This window comes from Ranitomeya variabilis, chromosome 3, assembly GCF_051348905.1.
Source record: "Ranitomeya variabilis isolate aRanVar5 chromosome 3, aRanVar5.hap1, whole genome shotgun sequence".
NCBI classification, from domain to species: domain Eukaryota; kingdom Metazoa; phylum Chordata; class Amphibia; order Anura; family Dendrobatidae; genus Ranitomeya; species Ranitomeya variabilis.
Window position 1 is genome coordinate 731,134,925 of NC_135234.1, and position 25,262 is coordinate 731,160,186.

At 44.8% G+C, this 25,262-nt stretch overlaps 1 protein-coding gene across 1 annotated transcript; it reads left to right on the top strand.

Moving 5' to 3' along the window:
* Window positions 1-846: 846 nt before the first annotated feature.
* On the top strand, window positions 847-23,716 carry MED17 (mediator complex subunit 17). Its single transcript, XM_077298429.1, has 12 exons — window positions 847-1,336; window positions 4,651-4,817; window positions 5,836-6,055; window positions 6,784-6,920; window positions 7,459-7,543; window positions 7,855-8,007; window positions 11,715-11,845; window positions 11,941-12,125; window positions 15,135-15,272; window positions 17,218-17,335; window positions 19,471-19,630; window positions 23,427-23,716. Exons 1-12 carry the CDS (start codon window positions 1,105-1,107, stop codon window positions 23,630-23,632), a joined length of 1,932 nt encoding a protein of 643 aa, XP_077154544.1. The 5' UTR covers window positions 847-1,104; the 3' UTR covers window positions 23,633-23,716.
* Window positions 23,717-25,262: the final 1,546 nt, after the last annotated feature.

The following is a 25,262-nucleotide window of genomic DNA, read 5'->3' on the forward strand; positions in this document are numbered from 1 at the left end:
ACTCGTCGTGTAAAAAAATAAGCCCTCACATGGCCGTATTGATGGAAAAATAACAAAGTTATGGCTCTGGGAAGGCGAGTGAAAACCAAAAACACAAAAACGAAAAAAGCTCCGGGGGTTAAAGGCAATAAAGAGCACACAGGGCCCCAATCAGCGCCATCGTGCTATACATGAGAATTATTCCATTTTGTGCATTTGCATCTCGGCCCATCCCGCTTAAAGTACTTTTTAATTTCTTTCATTTATATTGTCTTTTTATGGCTACGTTCACACTTGCCGCAGCGTCGCCGCATGCGTCCCTATATTTAACATGGGGGCGCATGGACATGCGTCGCACTTGCGTTTTGCGCCGCATGCGTCACTGCGGCGTCCGGGCGCAGAGAACGCAGCAAGTTACATTTTTGCTGCATCCAAAATCACTGAAAAAAAGCATGCATGCGGCGCAAAACGCAGCGTTGTGCATGCGTTTGTTTGCGTTGGACGCTGCGGCGCACAACGCAAATGTGAACGTAGCCTATGATAAATTTTGTTCCTGATTTAATCAAAAAAGAAAAAAAATCGAGGTTGTAAAAAAAAAAAAAAAAAAAAAAAGGGCACAACCACCCACCCTGGCCTCATCCACCCGTTCTACCCTAAGTTCAAGGGCAAACAGCAACAAAAACAAAATAGTGGAGAATTATTTAACTTGTTTCACAAGACTGAGTGAAAAAAAATGGCGCCAGACCCTGAGGGACTAACCAGACCCTGTCGGAAAACAAAGCGCCCTGGAGTGCAGGGTATCATTAATATTCTACGTTCAATCATTATTATTAGCGACTTCTTTGTCGGTCGCTTTGACGCCATTACGCGGTAGGCCGCACGGACGCAGAGCCCGCTGCTTCCCTCTCCCTCCCCTTGCGTAGCCCCGAGAAAATGGCGTTGAGCGCGGTAGGCAGGGGTATATATAGCCTATTCAGAGCACGTGGTACACAAGCGGTCACGAGGGACGCCGGCGCTCACGTGGTGCAGTGACGTCACTACGCGCCGGTCACATGACTGTGATGCCCTCAGTGCGCGCCGACGCTAAGTTCCTTAGAGCGTTGCCGTGTCTGTGCCGGGCGGATCATGTCGGGGGGGCCGCCGGTGCAGATCAGCATCGAGTCTTCCGCAGAGAAGCAGGTGCAGGAGGTGGGGTTGGATGGCTCGGAGACTTACGTGCAGCCGCTGTCTATGTCGCAGAACCTGGCCCGTCTGGCGCAGAGAATAGACTTCGGCCAGGACTCTGATGAAGAAGGGATCGAAGATGGACTCGTTCCCCGGGAGAACGACTGGGGGGAGCAGCCGGAGGAGGAGGAAGGTGAGTGCGCTGAGATCGGCCGATGTGATCGGGCAGGAGCTTCCACCATCTGTTGCTCCTCTCAGGCTTGTTGGTGCGAGTGACAGCGGCACCTTCTCCGCCCTCACTGGTGGGAATATGCGTTTAACCCCTTCCTGTCACTGGCAGTTTTTCCCCTTCCATGATCTGTCACTGTCTGCGCGTTGTGTGTGTGCGCGTTGTGTGTGTGCGCGTTGTGTGTGTGCGCGTTGTGTGTGTGCGTTGTGTGTGTGCGCGTTGTGTGTGTGCGCGTTGTGTGTGTGCGCGTTGTGTGTGTGTGCGCGTTGTGTGTGTGTGCGCGTTGTGTGTGTGTGTGCGCGTTGTGTGTGTGTGCGCGTTGTGTGTGTGTGCGCGTTGTGTGTGTGCGCGTTGTGTGTGCGCGTTGTGTGTGTGCGCGTTGTGTGTGTGCGCGTTGTGTGTGTGCGCGTTGTGTGTGTGTGCGCGTTGTGTGTGTGCGCGTTGTGTGTGTGCGCGTTGTGTGTGTGCGCGTTGTGTGTGTGCGCGTTGTGTGTGTGCGCGTTGTGTGTGTGCGCGTTGTGTGTGTGCGCGTTGTGTGTGTGCGCGTTGTGTGTGTGCGCGTTGTGTGTGTGTGCGCGTTGTGTGTGTGTGCGCGTTGTGTGTGTGTGCGCGTTGTGTGTGTGTGCGCGTTGTGTGTGTGTGCGCGTTGTGTGTGTGCGCGTTGTGTGTGTGCGCGTTGTGTGTGTGCGCGTTGTGTGTGTGCGCGTTGTGTGTGTGCGCGTTGTGTGTGTGCGCGTTGTGTGTGTGCGCGTTGTGTGTGTGCGCTGTGTGTGTGCGCGTTGTGTGTGTGCGCGTTGTGTGTGTGCGCGTTGTGTGTGTGCGCGGTGTGTGTGTGCGCGTTGTGTGTGTGTGTGTGCGCGTTGTGTGTGTGTGTGCGCGTTGTGTGTGTGTGTGCGCGTTGTGTGTGTGTGTGCGCGTTGTGTGTGTGTGTGCGCGTTGTGTGTGTGTGTGCGCGTTGTGTGTGTGTGTGCGCGTTGTGTGTGTGTGTGCGCGTTGTGTGTGTGTGTGCGCGTTGTGTGTGTGTGTGCGCGTTGTGTGTGTGTGTGCGCGTTGTGTGTGTGTGTGTGCGCGTTGTGTGTGTGTGTGTGCGCGTTGTGTGTGTGTGTGTGTGCGCGTTGTGTGTGTGTGTGTGCGCGTTGTGTGTGTGTGTGTGCGCGTTGTGTGTGTGTGTGTGCGCGTTGTGTGTGTGTGTGTGTGCGCGTTGTGTGTGTGTGTGTGCGCGTTGTGTGTGTGTGTGTGTGCGCGTTGTGTGTGTGTGTGTGCGCGTTGTGTGTGTGTGTGTGTGCGCGTTGTGTGTGTGTGTGTGCGCGTTGTGTGTGTGTGTGTGCGCGTTGTGTGTGTGTGTGTGTGCGCGTTGTGTGTGTGTGTGTGCGCGTTGTGTGTGTGTGTGTGCGCGTTGTGTGTGTGTGTGTGCGCGTTGTGTGTGTGTGTGTGCGCGTTGTGTGTGTGTGTGTGCGCGTTGTGTGTGTGTGTGTGCGCGTTGTGTGTGTGTGTGTGCGCGTTGTGTGTGTGTGTGTGCGCGTTGTGTGTGTGTGTGTGCGCGTTGTGTGTGTGTGTGTGTGCGCGTTGTGTGTGTGTGTGTGCGCGCGTTGTGTGTGTGTGTGTGCGCGTTGTGTGTGTGTGCGCGTTGTGTGTGTGTGCGCGCGCGCGCGTGTTGTGTGTGTGTGTGTGTGTGTGTGTGTGTGAGCGAAGAAAAACGAAGCCTCCAAAATGTTGCATTTTTCAGTGCATTCAGGCCGGGAGTCGACGATCCGGAATTGGCAGCGCTTTGAATGCAGCACATGTCCGCTGTATCCAGAGCGCTGCCGGCTGCTGAACGCAGGTGACTCCGCTGTGATCACTGAACCGTGCGGATTCACTGTGTCCAATACATTGTGCGGGTGACAAGGCTTATTGTGAGGGCAGTTGTACTTTTCAATGACGCCGTTCACTTTATTGAATAATGACCTGAAAAACAAGAAAAAAAAATCAAAATTGGGAAATGACAGTGATAAGGCTCTGCCACTGGGAGGATGAGGCTCTGCCGCTGGATGATGATCATCTTGTGAGCTGTCGTTTTATGGGTACCAGTTTTGCAACATTTTCCTGACTTATAATTCCAGTTTTGGGGGGCAAGTGCAGTGTTTTTTTGTTTTGTTTTTTTTTTTTCATTTAAAGGATTTCATAATGTTATGCTTTTATGGAGCTGAAGATACTAAATGTTTTGTTATTTTGCACTGGGAAAAGCATGATTCAAACGAGGGTCTTTGTTGCCGGTCTGTGATCTCTTTATTTTGGTTTTCAATTTACTGTTTATATAAGAAATGTTTTGTTTGTTTGTTTTTTCTTTTGTATGCAAAACAAAGTCCAATCTGTTTGTTGTTCCCTCTCATGACACCCGGGGACTTTCATGACTTGCACTATATACTGTGATATTACAGTGTTGCAATATGATGTGTAATTAGCGACCTCCAATGAGCAGGATCACACCGATTAAATGCCCCAGCCCCTGATCTCAGAAACAATGGGTGTTTTTTTAGGGAATCCATCACCGCAGATCCCAGCAGCACGGCCTGAGGCAGGTAGATTCATCTCTGACATGCTCCAGTGTTTCAGGCAAAATATAGTTATTAGATCGGGTCGGGGACTATAGGCTGAGACCAGTATTGTTCCAGGTGATTGACAGGTGTCTCACTATAGAAGAGACCTGCTAATAACGGACTAGACCAATGACCCTTTTATACATTTTATTTTCCCTGAATTGCTGGAGATTTTCAGAAATAAATATACCCGGATGTAATTTTGCAGCTCTAGGTTATGGGCAACATGAATCAGGTGACAGGTTCCCTTTTCAGTGGCCACTGATATTTCTACAAACTATCTAAATCGCTGTACAAGTGACTTTAAAAAACCTTTGTAATAAATCTGCTGCTTTCTCCACTTGTGAGCCACTTCTTCCCCTGCATACTGAAATCACCACCCACTCTGGGGAAAGAAAAACTGCTTAAATGTTTCTTGGATGTAATAGTCAGGTCACTGAGGGATCTGATTACAGCTGCTTATTAAATGATTGTGTCACCATTGATCTTCATGAGCGTCCTGCTCCCACACTTCAGATTTCCGCTTGATCGACAGTCTGGACAAGTGGCAACGTCGGCCTCTTACACTATTGCAGCGTGTTGGTTGGTATCACATGTTAATGAATCTGTCAGATAAGTTCAGTTGTATTCATGTGTTCTGGATGAAATGGTTAAATATGATTGCTTTTGCACTAATTATGGCCGTCCTTCCCCTTTCAGGTCTGGTCAAATTCCAGCCATCGCTGTGGCCATGGGACTCCGTGCGAAACCATCTTCGAGGCTCACTGACGGAGATGTGTGTGTTGTACGACGTGCTGACTGTGGTGAAAGACAAGAGGTACATGCACCTAGATCCCGTGTCCCAAGAGTCCCTGACCCCAAAGCAGGTAAGGATGCCCCAGGAGCCACTGTGGCGGTGAGTAGGCTCATTCTGTGTCTGCCTGCAGGGAACACAGATCCCTACGTGCACATACACCCCCTGGAAGAAGCAAACGCAAAACGCACGTCAGGGTCTCTGGTCCGTACTCTCCAGGCCACTTTACTAGATCTGTTTATCATGCATTGTTATTTTACACATCAGCCACTAGAGGGCGTCTATCTCACACTTGTCTTTATTCTGCTCCCAGTAAAAGTACTTGCATTTTCTATTCATGTTAAACTCTCTTTAATATCCTTAGTAATTCCCCTTTCATATTTATTTTTGCACTTTAGTTTTTTTTTCCTGAATTTTACCCCTGATATGTTTTGATTTGGCTCTACTCTATGTACCCCCTCTTTGGGCTTATTGGTCTTTACAGATTTCTATTTTTTTATTTCATGCATATAGGTATTACCATTACAAATCTATGTATGAATTATGGTTCTGGAGTAAAGGGATTTCTGTTGTCCATTCTCCCTTTATGATTTTATTGGTCTTATTTTTTTTAATTCTAATAAAGTTTTTATATTTCGATTTCTTTATGGGCTTCTTGGCTTCCCATTACTTTGGTTATTCAATGTTAATATTTTATAATAATTGTATCACTTAATACTGATCAGAATTGATATTGACTCTCTGCTAATTCATGATGTAATGGGTCTGATTGTAACGTGTATTCTTATCAGTAACAGTGATTCAAAACCATATAATATAAAGCTTTCTATAGATTGTCAATCATTTGCTCCGGATATTCAGCCATTGTACTTCCCCAGCTTCCCCCTCGGATGCACACTCATTCCCCCGACGCTCTGGTCTTAGCTGTGTGCACCGAGGCTCCGCACAGCAGATGCGATGTAGTGATGTCATCGCATCTGCTGAGTCTCCCAGGGTAACCTATGTAACGGCACCACTACCGGCCTGATGCTGATGATCCATGCTGAGGATATAGTATAAGTCGTAATTGAGTGACTGTCTTCTCTTTTCAGAGTCAGCCCGGTTTACTGTTGGTTTCTAAGCGGAAATCCCTCCTGGGTGCTGCCCAGATCCTACTGAAAGGCGGTGAGCGTCTGTCTAAGTCTGTGGCGGAAAACCAGGAGAACAAGAGGCAGCGCGACTTTAACTCCGAGCTGCTGAGATTACGCCAGCACTGGAAGCTGAGGAAGCTGGGTGATAAGATCCTGGGGGACTTGAGCTACAGGAGTGCAGGTAAGAAGCTTTCCTGTTGCACCCTCCTATATGGGGGAAGCCATATTGATTTTCACATTGCTTTCCCAGAAATGGGTGAAAATAGTTGTCCAATTAAGGCTACGTTCACATTTGCGTTGTGCGCCGCAGCGTCGGGCGCTGCAGCGTCGCCGCATGCGTCATGTGCCCCTATATTTAACATGGGGGCGTATGGACATGCGTTGTGTTGCGTTTTGTGACGCATGCGTTTTTTGGCGCAAGCGTCAGGGCGCAGAGGACGCAGCATGTTGCATTTTTTTTGCGCTATAAAAATGAACGCATGCGTCACAAAACGCTGCGTTTTTGCGTGTGTTGCGTCGCTGACGCAGCACACAACAACGCAAATGTGAACGTAGCCTAATAGAACATGAAAGAAGTTTGAGTGGGACAAAGTGCGTCCAAAAGCTGGAGCGTAACCAAATCCCTCATACCTGACTGACCAAAAGAGCAAAAGCAGCACAACCACGAGTTTAGGTGCAGAGATGATTGGGAAATAGGACTGCAGAACCGGACTGCCTCCATTACAGGGTCTGATGTAAAGCTGCCCGTATGCTTAGATGGGGGTCCGCTGAGCTCTGCAGTACCGCATAACGCTCGACCTAAACAATTGTGCGCGTGTTCTTAGTAGGGCTAGTGGAGGATCACATGTCAGGTAGAATCGGGGGTCTCTGTTCCTGTTTTGACGTCTCCACTTTTTCCCATTGTTATAGGGTCGCTCTTTCCTCATCAGGGAATATTCGAAGTCATAAAGAACACTGATATTGACTTGGATAAGAAAATCCCTGAAGATTACTGCCCGCTAGATGTGCAGATCCCCAGCGATCTGGAGGGATCTGCTTATCTGAAGGTGTGACATTTATATTTTTATCATAGTGATTATTATTAGGAGCCAGTCAGCGCAGAATATGTAGGCGTATTAGAAATTATTCACTAGAAATTGGGTTGTTTTTTTTTTTTTCATTAAAATCCCTGGTGTCTTTCTGTATAAGAGGAGACAGTGGGCGGTCCTACTAATGGTTAATGACTATCCCTGCGTGCATAAAGGGAAGACTGTCAATCACTAGTAGGGACTGCCCACTGGACTCTTATACACAAAACACCAGGGATTTCAATGAATAAAATACATTGCATCTGCAGATTGGAGACCATTTCTAGTGGGACAGGACCTGGTGGTCAGATGACCGTTGGGAATCTGCCCAGCAGAGAGGGGGGCCTAGTAGACTCAAAGCGGCGCTGCCAGTGATTTGGGGCATAGCAGGAGGCTTTTCTCCCCTCTTTTTGTGGGTGTTTTTATCTTTTTTTTTTTTTTTTTTACCCTGTGCTATGACATGAGCTTTTCTTGTAACCTATTGATTAATCGGAGGACTGCATTTGTTTGGTTGCAGGTTTCCATTCAGAAGCAGTCGTCAGATATCGGGGACCTCGGTACGGTGAATCTGTTCAGAAGGACCTTGCCCAAAGCCAAGCCCGGTAAGTTTTGTAGAATGGCTTTTGTTCCATAGTGGAGTCGCTGACAGCAAGCGGAGATCCTGATCATGAAAAATAAAGTATGTCGGACACCAATTTTTATGTATTTAGGGATTTGTAAAACTTAGAGAATGACGTCAGAGAGGGGGAGGGCAGCGCTCATCCATTACTAGCAGTAGCCGCAGCTTCTTCCTCTTTGCCTCGTATTTATTATATGTCACATGTGCCAGGACAACCATTCTGTGGTGCCATCTGCTGCGGATCCGTCCAGCACACTCAATATTTAATTGCACCCCCATGCTTCCTGATTGCAGGGACTCCACATTGGCAGACGAGGCTGGAAGCCGCACAGAACGTCCTGCTCTGCAAAGAAATATTTGCGCAGTTGTCTCGTGAAGCCGTCCAGATCAAATCCCAAATCCCTCACATCGTCGTCAAGAACCAGATCATCTCCCAGCCATTTCCTGGTAAGAAATACTCTCCCTACGGTAGGGGTCTGCACTCTGCAGCGGTTGTCAAACTCCCAGCATGTCCGGGGGGGGCCATCCGGTAACCTGGTGTGCCAAAGGTTGCTGATCCTGGTTCTACAGAATTTATTTTGGCCATGTACATCAGTGTGTGCCTATCATTATTGCTTGTAATTACCGCCTGGAGGGTAGGGGGCTCCTATACCAGTGTGCAACTTTTACCCCCAATCATGTAGAACCTACTCCTGACACCAGCGGCAAGACAAGTATAATGCGCATCCCCAAACCCATGAACCTCACTCTCTTCCACCATTTTATTACCATTTTCAGATTATTGCTAAAAATCATAAAATTTCAAAAATAACATTATATATATTTTTACGATATTGTGCGAGGGGAAAAAAAATTGTTTTATTACTTTAGCCTTAAACACAATTTTTTTTACACTTTCTATTATTTAAAATGTACTATTATTTTTATACAGGGAACACTTATTTACTTCTGGGTCACCCATAGACAATAGATGTCCTGGCGGTCTGCGTTTTGCTTCGATGTTTTAAAACGCCACTGCATAGTAGATCAGCTGCACATTATCGTGTGGCCGAGGAGCCGGTTGTGAGACACAGCCAGGCTCCCCATAGAGAAGGCAGAGATGGTTTATCACTGTGTCTGCCTTCTCCATGGCTGTATACACAGAGCTGTGGTCGGTGGGTTTTGAGGGAGCAGGAGCTGCTGGAACGTAGGAGATCCAGACCACTGATGCCCCCACGAGACTGATTTACTCAGAGAAATAAAATAAATACATATCTATTGGTAGAATGACCCACAAAGGTCTTTTCACCAACTTTTTCATGTTGATTTAGACACACGATGTAATAGTGGCTACAGAGATGGAATCCCTTTTTTTTTTTTTTTTTTTTTTATTTCACCTCTCCTTTCCAATATCTGCACCAAGAAGCAGCCATAATGGGAACAGCGGTCAAAATCTTGACCTCCCTTAAATTTTGGCGGTCACGTCAATAGTCCATGGCCGCAGGACCATGATCCTCCTACAGCGGCAGGTCTGGTGCAACGTCATGACGGTGCAGCACAACGCATGCATGGTGGCATGCCAGGTCTACTTATCAGAAGAGGTGTGGAGGGGGGGTCTCTGCAGGTAGAAGGGGGATTCTTGGGGCTTTGGTGTGAATTGTGCTCCACTCTTGTGATCATCTCTCCTATGGAGAAGTCATAGCTTGCAGATTGCTGGGACCCGCACCAATTTTGAGAAAGGGGTTCAGCTTTGTCCCATCTGGATTGTGTGCACAGCCTCATTCATTGTCTATGGGACTGCTAGGGATCGCGGAGGACAGAGCTTGGCTATTTCCAGCAATCTTGTAGACTGGGCTGCCTGCAATCAACAACTTCTTTTCCCCCTATATATAGGATCATATCTACTGACCTTTTCATATGATGCAGATACCTCCTTATAGCGCTGAGCTAGAAACAGTCAGCATGTATGTGGGGCTGGAAACTAGCATTCAGATCTTATAAAAATAGAATGCGCAATAAAAAAAAAAAATCTAAACCACAGATCGAAATATTATCCATTGACCGACTGTGGCAAAGCAGAATTCAACATGATCCACTTGCACTACAACACCGGGCCAGCAGGGGCAGCGCCTCTTTGTACAGTTATTGCATAGCCTGTCCCTCCCATTTTTTGGTTGTTGTCTCTGTAGCGGCCATTGTTGCTGTGACTGTGGGGTGGTGTGACCCATAGCGTTGTTTTGCCTGGCAGTATGGTTGCTGTAAGGCACCTGGGTCTCTCCCCCCACTGGCATAGTGTCATGGCGGCGTTGGTCTCTTGGTTCCCATGCTATGTGGCAGCCATTGTTTCTTACGGCATTGACGCTGTGGGACACTTGGGTCACTCCTCCTACTGATGTGGTGTCATTGCTGCTTGTGTCCCTCACCTGTATTTGCACTTCCTCTTTCGGCAGAGGATATCACGTGACCGCTGCAGCCGATCAGTGGCTACTCTTGGAATTTAATCCCTCGATGGCTGCTGATTGACTGCAGGGACACAGGCAGAGGAGCAGCGGGGGTGAAATAGGCGAGGATCTGGTGGTGTTTTGTATTTAATAGAAGGCTGAGAAGGTGAGAAATACAAATCGTGCCTCCGAAATCAAGTCTCATGTTACATTGATTGGAAAAATGCAAGAGTTTTGGCGATAATAAATTTAATAAGTAAATAATTACTTTATTTTGGGGGGGGCTCTTTGTTCCCAGCTGTGATTTTATTAGTAACCCGTCCCCCCGTTATTTGGTAGGAATCCTTCCCTTGGTTTGTGTCCTGACGTCAGCGGAGTGGCGGTGCAGGGGTTAAGTGCGCAGTTTCGCGGCATCTAATGTTCCTCGGCTCTTTGTTCCTGGTTTTCGCTGTTTTATTATTGAGCTTTCTTTGTGCTCCTAGATGGAAAATCCAACAGATAAAAGGTGGCACAGCGGAGGCCTCGGCGCCTGTAAAACGCAGCGTGTTTGTGCCGCGCTGCAGTCATTAAACGCAGGAACAAAGCGTCTCCAGGAGCGCGATACAATGTCCTTAAAATATCCACTTTTCCATGTTAAACGCGCCGGTGTTTGCTGTAGCTGCGGCGCCCCCCGCAGGCTGCTCTTTGTGTACATAGACGGAGCTGTGGTACTTTCTGCAGCCGGGAACATTCGGGCTCCTCGGCATAAAGAGGCTTAGCCGGAGAGCTGCACGCTATGCCGTTTCCTTGGTTGCCTTTGTCTGCGCACATCCATCGTGGGCTGAGCTCGGGCCGCTCTCTGGCGCTGCACACGGCCTCTGTGTGTGCGGGGCTCTGTATACCGCTCACTGGGGTTACTTGTAACCGTCCCACCCCACCAGGTAAAGACGCTTCACCTACCCAGCCAGGACCCTGAGATGGCAGACATTGATATACAAGGTGGCGACCTCCAGAAGGGGCGCTAGGGAACCACCCTTCTGTTTTCTGCAGGAGAGCTGCATACTTCTTTTTTTTTTCCCTTGGGAACATTGCCCGACCAAAGTCTCCCTGCTCCGGCAAGTAGTCTCCCCCCCATAAATCGCCATCCATGGTCTCTCATCCAGTATCCTGCTCTGCACTGTCGGGAGGCAAGAACCCCAAAAACAGCCGGGTGTCCCTTTCTATTGGTCTGACTTGTGTCCTTAGTCATTAACCCCTTCAAGCGCTATGAAGTAAATGCCAGTCAAGGAGCGAGCTCGGGAGCCAAGAAGACTTCACGCAGGACAGATTCTGTATGTATCACACAGCCAGCGCCTGCTTCTGGCAGCAGCAATTGGGGATGTTTAACCTATTAAAGGGGTTGCCCGACCTTAAGCTACAAGTCTGCAGCCACATTGCTTGCACTGTGCACTGTGAGGATTCTCCGGTGCTGGCAGTGGCGATTTTCATACCTCCGGCCACATTCAGACTAGATGTCCGGCCTCTCTCCATACACTTGCATTGAGCGAGGCTGCACACGTCTAGCCAGCATGTGACTGCATGTATGCAAATCACATACTTGCGGTCATGTAGTTGCCACTCCCAGCACTGGCGAATTCTCACAACACGCAGGATTATTCCCTCCATTTTCCCCAGCACACCTGTGACTTCTATATATATTATTTTAATTATATCATTTAATTATAATTATTTTTTTTTTCTTTTGTATTCCCTCAGGCCTCCAGCTTTCCATCTCATTCTGTCACTCCACAAATGACAAGAAGTCTCAAAAGTCGTCTTCCGATAAGGTAAACGCAGAAGATCACCTGTACGTCCTGGAGCACAACCTGCACCAGCTCATGAGAGAGGTGAGACATCCGGAGGGTTGGGGGGCACCCTGGAGTTACTACTCTCGGCACAGATTTCAGGGCTGACTTCCCCTATTTCCCCTTTATTTACTCAGTTCCACAAGCAGACGATAAGTAACATCGTCATGCCCCATCCAGCCAGTGCTCCGTTCGGTCACAAGCGGATGCGACTCGCGGGACCGCAGGCATATGACAAGAATGATATTAATGCCATGCAGCAGAGCGAAGGCCTCCTGGAGAAGATCATCAAACAGGCGAAGCACATATTCCTGAGAAGCAGGTGAGCGCGCACATGGAAGGTCAGCGGGTTTCCTATCATGATCGCTATGTACGATTAACAACTTGAGCGGTAGATTTTCATCATGGGTCGATAAGGACAGGAGCGGGCTCAGGAGCTGATGCTGCCGCAGATGGCTACTGTATTACAAAGCTTGCAACTGCAGCGATTAGTGCACTCTTAGATCGATGCAGATTAACCATTTAAAGGGGTTTTACATTACTCTCAATCCCTATGTTTACTCTAAAATAATAACACTTATACTCCTCTCCGGTGATGTTGCTGTTCCAGCGCTGTCGACACTGTTTCTCCCTGAGATTGTGTGACATTGTCACGCAATCCCTGCAGCATATCAGCGCTGGTTTCACTCTCCTCTCCTTTAGATAAATCAAGACATCTGGAGGAAGTGACCGATCTGCCGCAGCTCTGAATTCCCCCGATGTCAACTACACTCGTAGGAGAGGAGAATGAAGCCAGCACTGATTGGCCTTTGGGATTGCGTAACATAATGTCACGCAATCCCTGGAGAGCCAGTGCCAACAGCACTGGAACAGCCCCAGCACTGGAGAAGAGTATAGGTGTTTTATTTTACTGAGGGAAATAAATAGGAATTCAAAAGGGTTTGTCCAAGTAGTGGATACCCTTTAAATGTTGCGATCAATCGCTAACAGCGTCATTTAAATGACGTCATTACACTATACAATCACAGGGGAACTGATGAAACCTACTGAAGACCCCTGTAACAGACAACTTCTCATATGCATGTCCACCACAGGCTTAGCTGTAGGAGAACTGTGATTTCACTATATACACACATCTGAGGTTCAAGTTCTCTTAAGAGGACTAGAAGAAAAAAATAAAAATGGAGGGGTGTTTTGCACAATATAAAAATTCCTGTTTTCCCTGGTTTTCGACTATTAAAAATACAGAAATAGGAAACAAGAAAAAAAGGAAACGTCTTGGGTATTGTCATGTCCAAAAAATCCGATCTATCAAAATATAAAATTGTAAAATGATTTAAACTATTCGTTAAATGCCAAAAAGGAAAAAAAAAAAAAGTAAATTGCCATTTTCCAGTTCACGCACGTTCCAATGAAAAAACTACAATTAAAGGTGATCACAGTGTCATATTAAGCCCAAAATGATTGTCACGCTGGCAATTTGCACGGACTATTAGCACCACCCTACTCACTGCGATCGCTGCTCTGCTCTCCCCGTCGTGGGCTGTCTCGCTGAGCTGCCTCTTGTAGCATTTCCAACACTGCTGCATCCTCCTGCTATTAAGTCTCACTCTCCACCTATACCTCGCAACAGTGTCTCTGACCCAAGGCCTGTCCTGGAGAGGCACTTGGTGACTTCTGGCATCCCAGCCTATCCTCACCATCAGAGGCTGTAGGGAATACCCGGTAGTCACTTAGTTATGCCCCTCCAGGGTAAGCCGGGCCCGTGGTGCAGTGGGTCCACACCCACCAGCGTTACAAAGATATCAAACATCAGCTCAAGTCGCAAAAGTACAAGCCCTCATACATGTCATGGGCATAAAAACAAAAAAAGTATGGGTCCCAGAAAATGGCAAGAAATTCAAAAATTTCACCCCAAAAATAATAATAAAAGACAAATATTGGTGTCACCATAATAATGCCTTCTCAGAGTATTATGTTGTCAGGCCTTTTCTTTTTCTTTTCCTTGTTTATTTTGCGGTTTAAAGAAAAATGTAAATACAAACCCCCCCAAAAAAGACAGAATTTTTTTTTTTTTTTTATTGGCAGTTTCATCGCACTTTGGAAAGTTTTACTTATTTTTCAGTACATTGCACAGTGAAGTAACTGAACTACACCTGAACCCGCAAAACAAAATCAAGCCTTTGTACATGTCAACAGAAAATTTTTAAAAAATTACTTTTTGGAACCAGGGGAGGAGAAAATGAAAAATTGCTGGGTCCTTATAGGGTTTACAGGGGGATTCCCAGTTGTTAGTGATGGCCAGTCTTTAGGCTGTGCAGTCCCTTTATGATTAGTGAGGATTCTTCCTGAAGGTCATCACTTGGGACAACTGGTTTCCCTTCCAGGGACAAAAAATGAATATTGCAGTTGCGTGCGATCTCCAGCAGGAGGGGTTGCCGCTACACCAGCGAGATCAGCGGTTCCATACTGTGTGATCATTGCTAGATCTGATCCTGGGGTTTTAACCTGTTATTTACCATGGTACCTACGGTGCTTGACAGAGGGAGGAGGCAGCACCTTCTGTCACCTTTTTTTCAATGGATGGTGCATTACTGTGTGTTGTTTTTTTTTATAATGTAGCCAGGAATCTTTGACCCCAAAAATTTGGGAAAAATTCTTTGTTGCCAAGTGTCCTGTTATTTCTAGGATATGCTTTTATATTGACCCACGACCCTATAACACAGGAGCTGTAAACCCTACGCTACGTCCATCTTCAAAGAAACCCTAAAGGTCTGAGACAAGTCTGGAGTAGTAAGTCCTTTTCTGAGATCCTGCTTTCATGCCGTTCCTCTGTTATTCCTCATGCATATGTAGAAGTAAATTGACAACTGGGCGTAACCTTACACAATCCAATGCTCTATGTTGGTACATTTCCAGGGGGAATAACACGGGAACATCACAATGCGGAGGTCTGCCACAATGTGCTCCATAATCACACTTTATGGAATACTTTTACTAAAGCTGATTTGTCCCAGTAGTTTCCAGGTTCCTTTTTAGTTGGGGAATGTTTCCTCCTTCACCCCCAAACTGTAGAAGGGCTGACTGTCAATCACCTCGTGGGGGGTGGAGTTAGGCTGGGAGCGGAGGTAGTAGGAGATCTGTCTCCGCCCAGAGCCCTCCCAGCATCATTCCTAGTGCAGGGGGGGTTGTCAGTATTTAATAATATTCTTTTTCAGGAAGAATCATGGGGGAATACAATTGAGATTCTGTAACTGCAGGTAAACTTTCTAATCATACATTTTAATGCACATTAAATCTATTTTTTTTTTCTTTTTTTTTTTCATTGTAGGACCGCCCGCACTATAGACACTCTGGCCAGCAGAATCGAAGACCCTCAAATCCAGGCCCACTGGTCCAATATCAACGATGTCTACGAGTCCAGCGTGAAGGTCTTAATAACTTCCCAAGGTTATGAACAGATCTGCAAGTGAGTGGCGGTGTCTGTACACTGTGTTCCAAATTATTATGCAAATTGCATTTAAGTGTCATAAAGATTTAATTGTTTCACTTTTCAAATAAACTTGTGGATGGTATTGTGTCTCAGGACTCAATAGATCACTGAAATCAATCTTAAACACGTGATAATTATTTTTCAAGGTGATTCAAATTAAAGGAAAACTACTTAAAAATGATGTTCCACATTATTAAGCAGGCCACAGGTTTCAAGCAATATGGGAAATAAAAAGGATCTCTCTGCTGCTGAAAAGTGTTAAATAGTGCAATGCTTTGGTCAAGGCATGAAAACATTAGCTATTTCATGAAAACTTAAGAGTAATCATCATACTGTGAAGAGATTTGTGACTGAAACAGAGCACAGACAGAGTTCATGCAGATAAAGGCATAATAAGGAAGATTTCTGCCAGACAAATTCATTGGATTAAGAGAGCAGCTGCCAAAATACCATTACAAAGCAGCAAACAGTTATTTGAAGCTGCTGGTGCCTCTGGAGTCCCTCAAATCTCAAGGTGTCGGATCCTTCAAAGGCTTGCTGTGGTGCATAAACCTACTATTCGGCCACCCCTAAACAGTGTTCACAAGCAGAAACGGTTGCAGTGGGCCCAGACATACATGAAGACTAATTTTCAAACAGTCTTGTTTACTGATGAGTGTCGAGCCACCCTGGATGGTCCAGATGGATGGAGTAGTGGATGGTTGGTGTATGGCCACCATGTCCCAACAAGGCTGTGACGTCAGCAAGGAGGTGGAGGAGTCATGGTTTGGGCCAGACATGGGGAAACAGCTGGTAGGGCCCTTTAAGGTTCCTGAAGGTGTGAAAATGACCTCTGCAAAGTATATAGAGTTTCTGACTGACAACTTTCTTCCATGGTCTAAAAAGCAGAAACGTGTCTTCAGGAGCAAAATCATCTTCATGCTGACAATGCCCCATCTCATGCTGCAAAGAATCCCTCTGAGTCATTGGCTGCTATGGGCATAAAAGGAGATAAACTCATGGTGTGGCCACCATCTTCCCCTGACCTCAACCCTATAGAGAACCTTTGGAGTATCATCAAGAAAAAGATCTATGAGGGTGGGAGGCAGTTCACACAAAACAGCAGCTCTGGGAGGCTATTCTGACTTCATGCAAAGAAATACAAGCAGAAGCTCTCCAAAAACTCACAAGTTCAATGGATGCAAGAATTGTGAAGGTGATATCAAAGAAGGGTCCTATGTTAACATGTAACTTGGCCTGTTAGGATGTTTTGGAGTTAATTAGCTTTTTTGCTCCCTGAATGTGACCTCCTAATGCTGCAAATTCCACAAATGAGCATTTTCAGTTCTTTAAAACATATCAAATGTTTAGAAATTCTACTGTGCCTAATAATTTGGAACAGTGCATTGTGAGGTTTTATTCATTTTGGAGATTATACTGTTATCATTGGGAGGTTTCTCAATAAAAGTCGATGTATACTCTAACGGGTGATGACTTTTATTAGACTGAGTGTCGTTTGCACCGACCATTTAGGAAAATCCGAGAAAAATATCATTTGCATAATAATTTGGAACATAGTGTATACATACTATGCCTGAGCCCAACCATTAGCCAAAAAGTTACTTTACAAAACTACAAATCCCAGCATGCTCGTCATGTTTATATGTCAAGCAGGTAGAGGCTATAATTGTAGACTTTTGGGTCTATTCAAAAGGAATTAATTAGTTACTTTTGCAAAGCATTGCACACTGATAAAGGCGCGATCAGTTTCCTGGAGCCGTGTCATTATGGGTAGCCAAATGGTCGGAAATGATCAAACATGTCTTTATGTAACTCGCGGTGGAGAAATGACGGGATTTGGGGCGTATATTCGCCAGTCCCATGAGCAGCGCTTGTATTATTTTCCCTTGGATTACTTTCTTTGTGATTTTTCTTCCTCCAGATCAATTCAGTTACAGCTGAACATCGCGGTGGATCAGATAAGAGTCGTCCACAGAGATGGCAGAGTGATCACCCTGTCCCATCAGGAGCAAGAGCTGCAGGACTTCCTGCTGTCCCAGGTGAGCCTCCCATCTCCTCCCTGCCCTCCAGCAATATTCAGCTCCGCTACCATCTGACCATCGCATTTTGGGCACTTGTCATCTGATCCCAGTCTGACAACTGTTCCAGTACAGAGTGTGGATTGAGGTTCCATGCTGCTGACGCAGTCCTTAGTGACGTCATCGCTGAGACTCGGACAGACTGAATGTTGAGTAGAGAGCCAATGCTCAGTTTGACCATTGTGTTCAACTGTAACTGCAAAGCTTACAACACTGCCTCCACTCCCCACAGAGCTCTGCCCTCTTAGCGCTTCTATGTGGCCTCCCATGCAGCTGAAGATATAATTTCTTGATATAACAGATGAGTCCATATAATGATTAGCTGCAGTTTAAGTAGGTTCTGTACATAGCGTTGACAGGGATCCATCCTGTTTCCTCTGCCTCCTGCTTGTAAAAGCTGACATAAAGAAACCTATCACGAGCCGGAGGCAGGGAGATTTAAGCAGCATTAAAGGGAACCTGTCACCACGTTTTTGGAAGATGGGATAAAAATAGCGTTAAATAGGGGCAGAGGTGGGCGTTACATTAGTGTGTTTGTTATGCGTTTATTACCCACCTAAGTTGCCGAAATACCTTTGCAAAGTCTCCGTTTTCGCCTGTCAATCAGGCTGGTCTGGTCAAAAGGGCGTCTTGTCTTCCCCCAGATTTTGCGTAGTTTTCCGTTGGTGGCGTAGTGGTGTGCGCATGCCCAAAGTCCCGAATCCTCTGCCAGGGGATTTAAAAGAGCGCGCTGTTCGTTTTCATTGGTGATCGGTGGGCGCGGCCATCTTCCTTTGGCCGCGCGTGCGCAGAAGCGGCGCTCTGCTGGCCGCGGCTTCAGGAAAATGGCCGCGGGATGCCGCGCGTGCGCAGATGGATATCGCGGCGGCCATTTTCCTGAAGCCGCGGCCAGCAGAGCGCCGCTTCTGCGCACGCGCGGCCAAAGGAAGATGGCCGCGCCCACCGATCACCAATGAAAACGAACAGCGCGCTCTTTTAAATCCCCTGGCAGAGGATTCAGGACTTTGGGCATGCGCACACCACTACGCCACCAACGGAAAACTACGCAAAATCTGGGGGAAGACAACGCCCTTTTGACCAGACCAGCCTGATTGACAGGCGAAAACGGAGACTTTGCAAAGGTATTTCGGCAACTTAGGTGGGTAATAAACGCATAACAAACACACTAATGTAACGCCCACCTCTGCCCCTATTTAACGCTATTTTTATCCCATCTTCCAAAAACGTGGTGACAGGTTCCCTTTAAATAGGACACTGTGAGAATTGTGGGACTCGAAAGGGGTATGCGAGGGCTGGGCTGTAGTCGCTACTCACAGTGACATACAGTGCTGTGCAAATTAATTGGGACAAAGCAAAAAAATAAAATGTTACAATGCACGGTTACATACTAATTCTGAAAATTACCTTTTTCCACTGGCTAGTTGACCAAGATTTATTTATTATATATTAAAACTGGTTGGAATCACTGACTGGTAACCAACTTACGATTTTACTTTAAAAAAAAAAAAAAATGCTTTGTCCCATTTAATTTGCACAGCCCTGTATAAAGGGCTTAACTGCCACAATCAATGTTATCTCAGATGGCATATGCAAGCGACTGTCAGCTACAGCAATACTGGTATATGCTGGTGGTTTTCAAGGTTGGACCCCACCAATCATAGTGATGGCATGATTGTGATGACAACAGCCAGCTTCTTTAGCAATGACCTTTTGTGGCTTACCCTCCTTGTGGAGTGTGTCAATGACTGCCTTCTGGACCTCTGTCAAGTCAGCAGTCTTCCCCATGATTGTGGAGCCTACTGAAACAGACTAAGGGATGTTTTTAAATGCTTAGGAGGCCTTTTCAGGTGTTTTTTGTTAATTATTCTAATTTACTGAGATTATGATTATGGCTTACAACCAATGATATCCCAAAAGTCATTAACATTATCAGACATAAACAATTGAAATAGATCACTCTGTTTGTAATGACTCTATATAGTGAGTTTCACTTTTTATATTGAAGAACTGAAATAAATTAACTTTTTGAAGATATTCTAATTTTGTGAGAAGCACCTGTACATTTATATTCTCCATTTCCTCCTGTGTGTTCTCAGATGTCTCAGCACCAGATCCTCGCTGTTCAGCAATTGGCCAAAGTAATGGGTTGGCACGTCCTTAGCTTCAGCAACCATGTCGGTCTGGGCCCAGTAGAGAGTATCGGCAACGCGTCATCCATCACTGTGGCATCTCCCAATGGGGATTATTCTGTCTCAGGTATGTGGAGCTTCTCGCTCTGGTCTCCCTGTTACTTTCCCTTCCTCGCCAGCTCATTAAATAAAAGGTTTGCTCTATAGATTGCCTTTACAGCAGAAAAGGGAGAAGGAGAGCACCGTACTGTAGGATAAGTAATGTATGTACAGAGTGACAGCACCAGCAGAATAGTGAGTGCAGCTCTGGAGTATAATACAGGATGTAACTCAGGATCAGTAATGTAATGTATGTACACAGTGACTGCACCAGCAGAATAGTGAGTGCAGCTCTGGAGTATAATACAGGATGTAACTCAGGATCAGTAATGTAATGTATGTACACAGTGACTGCACCAGCAGAATAGTGAGTGCAGCTCTGGAGTATAATACAGGATGTAACTCAGGATCAGTAATGTAATGTATGTACACAGTGACTGCACCAGCAGAATAGTGAGTGCAGCTCTGGAGTATAATACAGAATGTAACTCAGGATCAGTAATGTAATGTACGTACACAGTGACTGCACCAGCAGAATAGTGAGTGCAGCTCTGGGGTATAATACAGGATGTAACTCAGGATCAGTAATGTAATAATAATAATAATAATAATCTTTATTTATATAGCCCCAACATATTCCGCAGCGCTTTACAGTTTAACAGTTTCAAACACAACAGTCATAGGTAAAGTGAGTGCAGCTCTGGGGTATAATACAGGATGTAACTCAGGATCAGTAATGTATGTACACAGTGACTGCACCAGCAGAATAGTGAGTGCAGCTCTGGGGTATAACACAGGATGTAACTCAGGATCAGTAATGTAATGTATGTACACAGTGACTGCACCAGCAGAATAGTGAGTGCAGCTCTGGAGTATAATACAGGATGTAACTCAGGATCAGTAATGTAATGTATGTACACAGTGACTGCACCAGCAGAATAGTGAGTGCAGCTCTGGAGTATAATACAGGATGTAACTCAGGATCAGTAATGTAATGTATGTACACAGTGACTGCACCAGCAGAATAGTGAGTGCAGCTCTGGAGTATAATATAGGTGGTAACTCAGGATCAGTAATGTATGTACACAGTGACTGCACCAGCAGAATAGTGAGTGCAGCTCTGGGGTATAATACAGGATGTAACTCAGGATCAGTAATGTAATAATAATAATAATAATCTTTATTTATATAGCCCCAACATATTCCGCAGTGCTTTACAGTTTAACAGTTTCAAACACAACAGTCATAGGTAAAGTGAGTGCAGCTCTGGGGTATAATACAGGATGTAACTCAGGATCAGTAATGTTACATTTTTGTTGGACATTTATTTATTTTTATTTTTTTTGCTTTCACATTGCTTACATTTTTGTGAAGAATCTAAAGAGTTAATAATTGTTTTTGTTGAGGGGTACAGTTTTTAGAGTGGTGTCACTTTTGGGTATTTTCTGTCATATAGACCCCTCAGTCACTTAACATGTAATGTGGCCCCTAAAAGAAAAAATAATATTTTATAACTTTTGTTGGAAAAATGAATAAAATGCTGCTTAACTTTTAACCCTTCTAACTTCCTAACAAAAAAATTATTTAAAAAATGATCCTGATGTAAAGTAGACGTGTGGTAAATGTTTATGATCTATTTTATGTGGTAAAACAATTTGATTTAAGGGCATAACAATTCAAAGTTTTAAAAATTGCTGAATGTTAACTTTTTTTTTTTCGGTCATATTTTCGATATTTTCATAAACGTAGATCACATCGACCAAAGATGACCACACAACATGACGCTGGTCAGAATTGTAAAATTTGGCCTGGTCAGGAAGGTGAAAACTGAGTGAAGGGGTTAAAGAGAACCTGTCATTTGATTTATGTTTCTCAAACAGCAGGCAGCATGAATCCGAGACCGGTTACACAAATGAAGCAAGATATATTTTTCTCTGAAATACTCCAACATTTCAGAGAAAATAAACTTTAAAGGGATATTCCCATCTCCAAGATCCTATTAAAAAAATATAGAAGGTATAATGGTATAATATTATAAAAATATCATTAGCAAATCCCTCCAATTAGAAATGTAGTATAGTTTTTCCGATTTGCTATGTATCTTTCCTCATGTGCAGGCATTGCAGGACTAGAAGTATCCATCTAGCTGTCACTTCATCAGTAGATGTAACCATGGATACCTAAGGCCCTGCACATGAGGAAAGAGACATAGCGAATCAGAAGAACTTACCTCCAGTTATAAATGTAGTAATTTGCTATTATTATTATTATTATTATTATTTCAGCTACTACTTATTGGGATAGGATCTTTGAAATCGGAATACCCCTTTTAAAGATCCGTCTGGATTCGTCCTAGACAGACTATTCCCAGCACCATTGCAGATGATTAACCGGTGTCTCCCTTGTGTTGCACATAGGGAGAAAAATATACCTGGGTGCAATTGTGCAGCTGGGCCCCCATTCACACTGCCCGCGGTTTGGAAAGCGTGAATCAGATGACTGGTTCCCCTTAATAGCCACACTTTAGAGACTCTTGCATTTATCTTTCTTGCTTTTTTTAGCTTTTTTTTTTTTTTTTTTTTTTTTTTTTTTTCAAAATTCTGCATTAGAAAATCTTGATTGTTTAAAAGAAGGAAAATAAAACTTTCAACATGGTCAAATTACTATTTTTGGCCTCCAGATTTGTTTCGCCACCCACTTTGCAGCAACCTTTGCCCTGGGAGCCATAAAGGAATGAGTGTGTGATTATATCTGTATCTTCTCACAAGTGATTGTTTGGCACCAAGAACATATTCTGTATGAGCCGAGGCTTTTCACTTCCAGCCTCCCTGTTGGTTCCAGAGAAAACCCGCAGAGAATCTGTGTCTCCATGAGCTGGTCATAGCCTAAGTCGTCTCCCAGGACCTGCACAGGGCCTACCGTCATCAACATAACACATTTCCGATCATTGGGGAGCATTAAAGGGAATCTGTCAGCAGGTTTTTGCTATGTAATCTAAGAGCACCATGATGTAGGGACAGGGAGCCCGATTCCAGGCATGTATCACTTACTGGACTGCTTGATGGAGTTTTGATAGAATCCCTGTTTTCTCTGCTGTAGATGTAGCTGTGGTCAGAATGCTGAGCTGTGTATAACCCTGCCCACACCACTGATTGGCAGCTTGCTGACAGCATGCACATGAAGCTGCCAATCAGTGTTGGGGGCAGGGTTATATTAGCCTGACTAGCCTGCACAAGACACCTAGTCCTGGAGTGATTATCTCCTGCTGATAAAACAATGTTTGTTTTGAAGCTGCAGCAAGCTGATGAGCAAGTCGCAGATTTCCCCGTAATCAGACTCTCTGCCCCTACATTATGCTACTCTCACAATAAACCAGAAAAACCTGCTGATAGATTCCCTTTAATCGGAATATTGGTCCGCTAATTATTATACTGTAAGGTTTAATCTAGATTATTTATTTGATTCTGATCTATTTATCTCTTCTGTATCATGTACATCCATCCCACATCAAGTGATCAGTTTCCCTCATCTAGGTTATGTATCAGTGTTGGCTGCATTTACCAATCTCACGTTGAATTATTTTATATGTATCCATCAATTACACATTGGGGGATCTGCAGGATTTATCACTCAATCAACGTTTTTGTTTTTCTAATCCCGAGCATGCTCAGATAACGCCTTATAGGACCACGTTCGCTCATCACTAGTGATGTTCCTTTTTTCAGAGGAGTTTTCGTATCGCAGGCTGGCTTAGGGCCGTAGCTTCTAGTCATTAGACCGGTGCTCCTGTATAATATGGATTTTTCTCTATATATCCCTCGCAGTTCGCAACGGACCGGAGAGCGGCAGCAAAGTCATGGTGCAGTTCCCCCGATGTCAGAGTAAAGAGCTCCCCAAGAGCGACGTCCTGCAGGACACCAAGTGGAATTACCTCCGAGGACCCTTTAAAGAAGTCCAGTGGAATAAAATGGAGGGGCGCAACTTTGTCTATAAAATGGAATTATTGATGGCTGCACTAACGCCGTGCTAGATTGTGTACATAGTCTCGATATTCCCACGCACACAAGTAGGAGATCACCTAAATTGCTTTAATAAACAAGAATTTTTTTTTATAGTTTTTTTGGTGTGTTTCCTATTTTAATAAGAGGTTGTCTGACTTCAATAGTGATCAGCTGTGATCGCCGAGGTGGTGCTATTACCAGCCACACATTCTCCCTGCAGTGGCCACTACAGGTCAAATGTAGTATTACACGGTAGCTGTCCAAAATAAATTGAGGTGCATTAGAGCAGAACAAAAGTATATACGCCGGACCCTGATCTGTTGTCCACATTGGCACTCCGTGGCAAACTGACTAGTGTCCTGGGAACTTCCTAGTCTGGAACTTGAAGGAGAATACCCTTGGCACCTCTGGTATCTACTAGGTCCCTTGAAATTCATGACTCAATGCACTCCATGACATCACGGGGGTCTTCCAGAGGTGCACAAGACGTTGCCAGGCAAGGAAATTTGCCCATATGCTACGGCGTTACCGACATGGACGTCAAACCAGGGCCCTTCTTATATTTTTTTGCTGATCTCTACCGTCCCTGTAATGCGCAGCCTCGCCATGTCACTGGGGAACCAGTTTCTATAAAGTTCATATATTTTAAGACTTTCAAATTATAGTTGCGCAAAAATGTTTCAACGTTTGGCATTTTTACGACTGTCCAGGCCAGTTCCGTCAACGTTCTGAAAAACGGAAGGAGCTTCACGTTGCCTAATAGGACAAACTCTAACAGATCAGCATTTTTCTGCAAAAGTCTTCAAATTTGTTTCAAGCAAGAATTTTGGAGTAAAGTAAAAAAACAACGCTCTATTCATTGTTGTGCTTTTTATGTTTTTTATTTTTTGTTTTTTTTAAGTGGCTTCTAATGGAATCTGTTCCAAGCATATCTTAAAGACTTTGAAGAAATTAAAACTCCTCAAAAATAAAAGCCGCAAAGAATGGTTATGTGCACACGTTTTTTAAACTCAAGTGAACCCCACTATTTTTCAAGCTGAAAACGCTTCAACATTCAGGAAGCTCTTTTTTTTTTTTTTTTTTTTTTCTTTTTTTTTTTGTTTCTGATGTATTTGTTAAAACTATGGCAAAGGTCACCAAAAGAAGTCCGATCAACTTCTTAGCTTTCCCGTTGATTTGTATTGTAAAGTACAGAGTGTCCACTGAGCGGAAAAAAACGAATCGGAATGGACATGTTACTTTTTTGTTAAATTTTTTTTTTTTTCCTTTTTACATAGAAATACAATCTTTTAATAGAATCCTCCTGAAAAAAAGAGGTGAATATTACCAGTGATCAATTCCTGAAGCAGTTCCTCCAAAAATGACGATTTTTTTTTTTTTTTTTTTAAACACCTTAAAAAAATCTGTGTGCACATAGCCTTAAAATAAAATAGTAAGAACCATTGGTTCCCAGTGAATGGGTATATTCACAGTTGGGGGTTTTTTTATATATATCAGAGCAGAAACTTTCCAAATTCCCCCTCACCCCCCTAAGAAAAATAAGTGCAAAATGTCTCAAAAACTTGCAGTTTTTGCTCCAAAAATTTGGCAAAAGTTTTGTGCACATAGCCAATGCTTTTTCTTGCAGTTTGATAGCTATAAAATGTCTACATGCTTTTC